General features: G+C 40.8%; 1 protein-coding gene across 5 annotated transcripts in view; it reads left to right on the plus strand.

Moving 5' to 3' along the window:
- Ubr1 (ubiquitin protein ligase E3 component n-recognin 1) overlaps positions 1-8,125 on the plus strand; it is a 190,835-nt gene extending 182,710 nt beyond the window's left edge. For 4 of the 5 annotated variants that reach the window (XM_021241737.2, XM_013078437.3, XM_087207477.1 and 1 more), the window contains 3 exons: positions 2,171-2,341; positions 4,113-4,214; positions 6,877-8,125. In XM_021241737.2, the coding sequence (XP_021097396.1) occupies positions 2,171-2,341; positions 4,113-4,214; positions 6,877-7,018 (415 nt within the window). In that variant the 3' untranslated portion in view covers positions 7,019-8,125. Of the gene's footprint in view, positions 1-2,170; positions 2,342-4,112; positions 4,215-6,876 lie in introns of those variants that run through there. The other variant, XR_002388329.2, reaches the window with a different exon arrangement.
- The last annotated feature ends 845 nt before the right edge of the window (positions 8,126-8,970 follow it).

An 8,970-nucleotide genomic window follows, 5' to 3' on the forward strand; every position in this document is an offset into this window, starting at 1 on the left:
TCTCTCAGCTCAGTAATTGGTTTATGAGAGGAAGCACTGCTAGACCTACCTGTCCTACCATCTTCTGTGATGCAACTCTTCACAAGTATAAAACCTTAAAGCCCATCACACCAAAGCAGACAATAGCATTGTGACTCCAGTTCAAGCCTAGATCCTGGAGAGTAGAAAAACCCTATATGTTTTTTCAGCACCATGCTTCCCTCCTACCTCAGTCAGATCATCTCTGAAGCTACTGCTGAAACTGTCCTCCAACCTTTTTTCTCCCTCTCCCTCTTCACTGATCATTTCAAGTGGAAAAAAGATGATAAAAAAGACTAATGAAGGCGGGGGATTTAGCTCAGTGGTTCTGCCACCTGCCTCCCAAGCACAAGGTCCCGAGTTCGGTCCCTGGTACCAAAAAAAACCCCAAAAACTAATGAGAAGTGAAAAAAAATATACTCATTACATTTGCACCATGTGTGAGTTAACTATTATTTTTACAAAAGAACACAATTTTTACAAAAGAACATAAGTTTAAATGGAATTATATGATAAAATAATTTCCTGTAAAGTTAATAATTTTCTAATTTTATTACACTTACCTTGTTATATGTGTAAATTGTTAAGCTGTAATCCCAGCACTCAGGAGACTGAGACAAGAGGATCACCGTGATTTTGAGGCCATCCTGGGCTACATAGTTCAAGACCAGCCTGAACTATGTATCAAGACTCTGTCTTAAAAAACAATTTTTTAAAAAAAGTTATTTTGAATAGCATAAAATGAATGACCACCAATGAGATACTATTGAATAGAGGAATTATATTCATAGTCTGCTTTAGCCACTGGGGTGTGAATATTTTATATTAAAATTATAGTGCATTATATCTTTAAAATGAGGCAAACCTGCTGTGCATGATTGATGCATGCCTGTCATCCCAGCACTCAGGAGACTGAGGCAGGAGGATCACCATGAGTTCAAGGCCAGCCTAGACAACATAGCGAGTTCAAGGCCAGCCTGAACTACATAGCAAGACTGTCTCAAAAATGGGGGAAAAAACCCAATTAGCTAATTTGAAAGATTGGATACAGCTCTACATTGAGTGATTCTAATCTTATGGCTGTAGAGCTACCACAGAAGCCCAGGAAATAGGAACCGTCTTCTGGTCATTATAAGATGTCAGGTTGTTGGTTCTTGGTGGCATCAGCAGGGGGGTGTGGGTGTGGTGGAGAGGAGGGGAGGGGAGGGGAGGGAGGAGAAATCACCAGGCAGGTGACACACACCAGTACTCTCAGCCCTCTGGGAGGCTGAGGTAGAGGATCAGAAGTATGAACCTAAGCCTGAGCAACTTTGCAACTTAATACAACTCTATCTGAAAAATGTTAAAGGGGTTATGGTGGTGGGAATATAGCCCAGTGCAGAGGTATTGGTTTCAATCCCCAGGACCACCAAAAAAAGAGAAAAGAGTCACCATTACCCCTCTGGAAAACACCACAGTGAGGCTCCAGCGTACCACATGGAAAATGGCCAGATCTCAAAACACTCCTTTGTTCAGCATATCAGCTGTCACCTCTTTTCCCTAAGACTTGCTGTGATACTTGGATGAAAGAGTGCATCAGCTCAAAGGCCACAATCTCATATCAGCCCTAAAGTTCTCAGTACATCAAAGAGATGGGGTGAGGGATGTGTTTGGACCCTTACTGCAAAAATATAATTTGTTGTAAGCAATTTGGACTCCTACAGAGTCATATTCTTCCAACATCATGGGAAGAGCTTTACTTAATTGTGGGGAGGGATGTGAGGCCAGTCGGGTCAGGTCTCAACATCAAGGCCATTTCATCACTAGACTTGGTGTGGATTATCACAACACCATGTATTCAATAACAGATTCCCTTACTATGGATTAATCAGTTTTGTTTTGTTTTGTTTTGTTTTGGTAGTGGGGATGAAATCCTGGGCCTCACACTTAAAGACAAGCATGTGATATACAGTGTGCTCCTTCCCCAGCCCAGTGAAAAGATTTAGTCTCTGTGGGTGAAGTTATTAAGGAGAAATCATCTTATTAAATGTTCCTTTATTGTAAGAGCTTACCTCTCTGAAAAGGGACCAATGAAAGCATATGTTATTGTTAATTATAGATATGGTGCATGTTTTATTTTTTCACCACATTGGCTGTTCCCTTTCTTTTGGAGATGTCCACGATCTGCAGACGATGAGCGCAAGCATCCTGTCCTTTGTCTTTTTTGTGGGGCCATCCTGTGTTCTCAGAACATCTGCTGCCAAGAAATCGTGAACGGGGAAGAGGTCGGAGCTTGTATTTTCCATGCACTTCACTGTGGAGCGGGAGTCTGCATTTTCCTCAAGTGAGTAGCAACTGATCTGAAACTTGCTAAGGAGAACAGGGAATGTGGATCCATTCTAGAGGCCATTATGGTGGACATGATGTTAGGAAGTGATCGATCGGGAGTTAGAATACAAATCTGTGACTTAGAGGAAACTGCATTTGAGAAGAATTACAGAATAAATAGTAAAAAAGAGTGGGGTTCTGCACATTTTCATTAGTTATAGAAAATCTTGAATAGATTTTGTATATTCAGATATACAAGTTCTTTAACTTGAGATCTTAAAGCTTACATTTTAAAAAGTACATGTAAATTGTTACTTTAGGTTGTCCTTTGGATGTTTTCATTTTCCTTGTTTCTTGTATCACCCAGAATTTCCCCCAGCCTTTCAAGAAAAGATTGAGAGTAGAACAGTAGTCATCTATATTAATGAAAGACGAATGTAGATTGCCTGAAAGAGAGAGAAATGAAATTCAAAGTGGATGTGTAGCTTTTCTCTTTCTAGTCTTCCCAGGTAGTGCAGTTTCTATTTGCATAAACCCAGTTAGTCTTACTAACTGTGGAATGTATTATTATTCAAAGGCATCTTTTGAACCAAGGGGAAAGTACATAGAAGATCAACCCAAATACCTGTTTTCTTCCAGGGAACCCCCATCTATTCCAACTGTTCAGTGATCTCTGCTTGTCATCTCTCTGTATTTACCCACTTCTCGACTCTGAGAGTCCCCAATGTCTCCAAGTGATCTAGCGATGTTTCTTTTGGTGGTTGTTGTTTTTTGTTTTTGTGGTATTGGGGACTGAATCCGGGGCCTTTGGACTGAGCTGCATGCTAGGTTGTTTTGTTTTGTTTTCTTTCTCTCTCTCCTTTTTTTTTTTTTTTTTTTTTTTTGTGGTACTGGGGATCTAACTCAGGACCTTGTACTTTTAAGGCAGGTGCAGAGTCACTGAGCAAAATCCCTGGCCTCCTTTTTTAATGTTGAGACAAATCTCACTATGTAGTTCAGGCTGGCCTTGAACTCACTATGTAGCCCAGGATAGGCTCGAACTCACAGTAATTTCTCCTGTGTCAGCCTCCTGAGTGCTAGGATTATAGGTATGTGCCAGCACACCCAGCCTTTTTTTAAAAAAAAACAACAAGACTTTGATTAGTAACCCAGGCTGGGCAGTCTTTCTGCCTCAGCCTCCCAGAGTGCTAGAATCACAGATGTGTGCCACCAGACACAGTGGTTCTTTTTAATCTTCAGTTTGCATGGTAGGAAGCTGGCTGTCACCTGAAAAGCCTTTACACTTCCCTAGTGTGACCGGCCTGCACTTATTAGACTAGGAAATTGGTTCTTTTCTTCTGTAAAGTTCTCCCCACACTCTCTAGGCTGTAAGATAGAAAATGGAACAATAGCCTCAGCCAGCATTAAAACAGCCTCCACCTGGGCTGGGGATTTAGCTCAGTGGTTCTGCTGCCTGCCTCGAAAGCGCAAGGTCCCAAGTTTGATCCTGGTACCAAAAAAAAAACCCAACCTCCTCCCACCTTTCAGTGTATTCAGCCAGTATCACGAATACCATTTCTCTAAATCCACTGATCCTTCTCTGTTGCTTCAAGGAAAATACAGCAATGTCTGTTCTTGTTCATTTAAACAAATACAACTTGATCTATTCATCTACATTTACACTGCCTTTATACTACAATGCCTGACAGACCCTGGCTCTGTCTCTTCTCTGGGTTAGCTCTGACGCAGCGCCCATCATTGCACATACGCACTTAACAGTATTCCCTGTTGGTTGTTTTCTGCTTTAGAATCAGAGAATGCAGAGTGGTCCTGGTTGAAGGAAAAGCCAGAGGCTGTGCCTATCCAGCTCCTTACTTGGATGAATATGGAGAAACTGACCCTGGGCTGAAGTAAGATTTTCTTTTAACAGGAAGCCTTCAGCTGAGTGTGGTGGCACACACCTTGTAATCTACTATATAGCGAGACCGTGTCTAAAAAAACACAAAAACAAAACAAAACGAAAGAACAAAGAAGGCTTCAGTTGGTTCTCTTGTATATTGTTCTTTATTTTAGTCACATTATCATATGTGTATAGTAACTGTTCTTTGTAACCACAGAAGCTAATGCTAAATACTGAGCTATTTGAATAGCAGTAAGTTAAAATTTGGGGGGGGGGGGGGTTACCAGGGATCAAACTCGGGTCCTTGTGCTTGCAGGGCAGGCGGCAGAACCACTGAGCTAAATCCCCGGCCCAGCAAATTGAAAATATGAAATGTAGGTCAAGGATTTAGCTCAGTGATACCACACCTGCCTCCACAAGAGCAAGGTCTGAGTTCAATCTCCGGTACTGAATAGAAAAAAACGATTAAATGTGATGTCATCCTTTACATACTTTTCAGTGACTGCTCCTCCAAAATTTGAAGGTAATATTTCTTCAGAGTTCTTAAGGATACCATCTTTTTTTCATTTGTTTTGTTTGTTTGGTTGGTTGGTTGGTTGGTTTTTAAGATAGGGTCTCACTATGCAGTTCAAGCTGGGCTTGACCTTACTGTATAGCCCAGGCCGGCCTCAAATTCATGGTGATCCTCCTGCCTCAGCCTCCCAGAGTGCTGGGATTCAAACATGGGCCACCACATCCAGCTTGTTCTATTTTTTTTTTTTTTTTTTTTTGGTACCAGGGATCGAACTCAGGTCTTTGTGCTTGTGCAGCAGGCAGCGAAACCACTGAGCTAAATCCCCAGCCCTGTTCTATTATTTTTAATCAACCTTTCTTCATAAATTACTTAGAAGGTGTGATGCTGATATGTAAAAGAAAGAAATCTGTACCTCCACTGTGAAAATTTCATTCAGAGTGGATATTCATTTCCATTTCAATACGTGAAGCATTTATTGGCCAGCTATATCAGCCTGCTTGCTTCTGAGCATCAGCAGAACACTTACAATCCTGAACATTTCTGTTTCCTTTGCTGGTAGAGGAACTGGGGTCCTGCTTTTGGCTTTTTATAATGAGGAGGTAAGGCCACTTCAACAGTGGTTCCAAAGGTACATGAAGATTTAAAATAAGAAGCTGTCTTTTTTAGTTTAAAATTTTGTCTCCCCCCTCCCCCCTCCCCCCTCCCCCCTCCCCCCTCCCCCTCCTCCTCCTCCTCCTCCTCTTCTTCTTTCTGTTTGTCAATACTAGGATTCACCTCAGGGCCTTTGCATTAAGCTACATCCCTATCCCCCCTCCCTTTTTTTTTGTTTTTTTTGTACCAGGGATTGAACTTGGAACCTTGCGCTTGTGAGGCAGGCATCGGAACCACTGAGCTAAATCCCCAGCCCCCTATCCACTCCTTTTTACAAATTTTCTGGGCTGGGGATGTGGCTCAGTGGCAGCTCACCTGCCTGGCAAGTGCAAAGCCCTGAGTTTGATTTCCAGTACCACAAAAAAATTTTTTTTAGATGTTGAGACAGGGTCTCACTAAATTGCCTAGGCTGGACTTGAACTTGCAAATCTCCTGCTTTAGCCTTCTAGAATGCGGCATTACAGGCATAGGCTGCCACACCTGGCTTTGTTCTTTTTCAATATTGCTCAGAATGAATAGACATCACTAGATGCGACTTGTGGCCTGTTGAGTTGTATAGACTTGTTCTTATTGTGATAGCATTTAACCTGTGTAGATTTAGGGAGGAAAGCACTGAGTAGTAAAAACGGTTAAGGAATGAAGGTAATCTGAGTTGTTCTAGAAAGGTACAAAGGAGCAGAATTTTTAAAATCAATTATTTAAAATTTAATTAATTGTTATAATTAATTAGTCAGCTGAGATTCTTAAATGCTTCAAGGAATGATGCTCTTACAGTTCTACTACTGACATCAGCCAAACTTTTGTCCTTTTGGATGAGTTCTTGCATAGTGCTGTGAACTCCAATGCTAGAACTGAAGCAAAGCTATTTTATTTCAGTATTTGCTAACCCAGGCCTGATGAAAGTGCCCGTAGTCCTGGCTGTTCAGGAGAATGAAGCTAGATCATTTGAGCCCAGGAGTTTCAGGGAAACTTGGGCAACCTAGGGAGATTACCCCCTACTAACATAAACAAAATATAAATAAATATGTGCGAGGCACCAGCAGGTTCACTGTATCGTAAGAACAACTGTAACCAAATATTTCTGAGTGCAGAATATAACTGGAGGGTTTGGTATTAAGCCTCAGACCTAACCTCTACTGTTCAAATACCCTAAATTGGAGCTGGATAAGCTGAGGCCAGAAAGCCATTAGAACCTATTCCAGCTAACCACCCAGAACTGAGCCATGCTGCTTCAAGTTGTAAATCCCACTGGACATTTACAGGACCCAGTATGCCTGTGGTGAACTTGACCTGTTTTCTCAACAGTCAAGGAATAAATTTCTGCTCTTAACTGAGTAATGTGCTGCATTAAATTCCTAGTGATCAGTAATGAAGAGATAGCCCTTTTAAAGCCTTGTTCTGGATGTTCCCGGCTCCAGAAACACTTTCCAAGAACATACTGATTTAGACTGTGAAGATGTAACTGTTAATTCAAACTCACGTGCTTCTTTTTTCCCCTCCATGGAAGGAGGGGTAACCCTCTTCATTTATCTCGTGAGCGGTATCGGAAGCTCCACTTGGTCTGGCAACAGCACTGCATTATAGAAGAGATTGCTAGGAGCCAGGAAACTAATCAGATGTTATTTGGATTCAACTGGCAATTATTGTGAGCTCCTGTTCTGCCTCAAGACAATCATGAATGACAACGGTAATAAAGACTGATTTAAAATTATGGAGAGCTTTTTGAGGGCTGGGGAAATATTGGAAAGTCTTGCTCTGTGTCCACATTCACTATTGGAGTATTGTTGTCAATCAGCAAACATGTGCTACGAGGGATAAAAGGACACTGATTAATGTACTTCATGCTCCAGAACACTGAAGAAATGTTTGCCCACCCCAAGTGTCTGATTCTGAAAATGTTTCCAGAAAAGTCATTCTCTTTTGTAATCTGTCCACCGGGTAAGTGAAGTCATACCAAGCAGTTGTGCACATTTTCATGTGTTAGTTAACTCTTCTGCAGCTTTGTATTTCTTTTCCTGAGTGAAGCTCTGCTAGCATTGGATCACTGACAAGATTCTGATCACTGACAAGAGTCTGAGCACTTAGCATGGTCTTCCTTGCAGCTAAAGAGAAATTGCAGAAACTATGCAGTACATTTCAATTGAGAAAGATTTCAAAAAAGTAATTATGTGCCACCTGATACTGTAAGCCAGAAATGAATGTGAATCTCTTTAAGGGACAGAATGGAGGTGCTGACAGTGTGGTTAAGAGTCTGTGCCACTGCAGGCCCTGAGGAGTCAGGATCGTGTATTCATTATTCATTTCTCATAGTACAAAGAGCCTGTGGTCCTCACCTCTGATGCAATTAGCTTGTTGAGTTTGAAATTCTACTCTACATTTTCCAAAGGCAATTTCTACAGTGAGATCCCTTACCTCTTGATGGTGGTACTGTGGCATCCTGTTTGACTCTCAGAAACCTGTTGCAGTTCTGGTGTAAACTCTTTGTAGAATGAGACCAGAAAATTCCCTCCATGAATGGAACATCACAACTATAAATTAGAACAATCAGATTTAAGCCTGTTTTGCCACCTTATATGTCTTTGTAAAAGACAGATCCTTGATTTGTTATCTGTATTCAGCCTTTTCATAAACTCTGGTTTTAAAACTAGTATAAAGAACCAAAACAGCCTTGTGATCAATAGTCTGTGTCCTGTTACAACATGCTGTGGTTGAGCCATCTTGTTATAAATAATAAAGCTCTATAAAATCTGTGCATAGACTTCTTGGTTCTTGGCTTTAACTTTTTATATCAAATTATGGTCTAAAATATTAGACAGTAAATTGAAACCCTCCACTGTAGCTTCTGTTGTCTGAGGTAATGTGAGCAGTTTGAAAGATGCTTCCCATGGCCACTACTGTCTTCTGTGTGTAAATGTTTTCCTGTCTTCTTTTTGCTCAGCAAAGACAAGCAAACAAAAATGTATTTGCAAAATGATCAGTGATGCACATTTGGGGCTAGATTTTTGGGATTTCTTCTGTAAAGTAAAGTAGATTTTGCAGTAAGGAATTGACATGAGCTAGCGTCAGAATCATAGTCACAATTTCTACTTGGTAATTACTATTCAGAAGTTATCAGGAAATAGTGCAACTTGAGTGAACAATTAACAGGTGAGGATCAGAAAATTTAGTATTAAGTTTGTCACATTTGCCAAAATGATGAAAAGATTTGAAGATTTCCTTTTGTTTCTTATATAATTTTGTTGGATCGATTGTTTAGCTGCAAAGTCTGGGGTAGAACAGGCAACAGAAGATGCTGCTGCCTTCTACTCTCATTGGTTGGGCCCCCCTTAGGATAAACTGATTTTATTTCTAGTATTTTATTATATGCATTTCATAAGTCCTGGAGTTAAGCTATCAAGCTACCAGAGAAACTATCTGACACTAGACAAAGAACACACTTTATATACCAAGTGTGAAGTCGCTGCACTATAGATGAATATATGTCTCAGTGCTGCTCCACCCCCAGGGATTCCCAGTGATATTCTGATGTTCTAGTGGTTTGCCTTCATTATTGTGAATAATTTAATTATGCTTATGAAATTTACTTACAAACAAGCAGCCA

Source organism: Heterocephalus glaber, unplaced genomic scaffold (assembly GCF_053883595.1).
Source record: "Heterocephalus glaber isolate CG9 unplaced genomic scaffold, H.glaber_assembly_v1.0 deba00000809, whole genome shotgun sequence".
NCBI lineage: Eukaryota > Metazoa > Chordata > Mammalia > Rodentia > Bathyergidae > Heterocephalus > Heterocephalus glaber.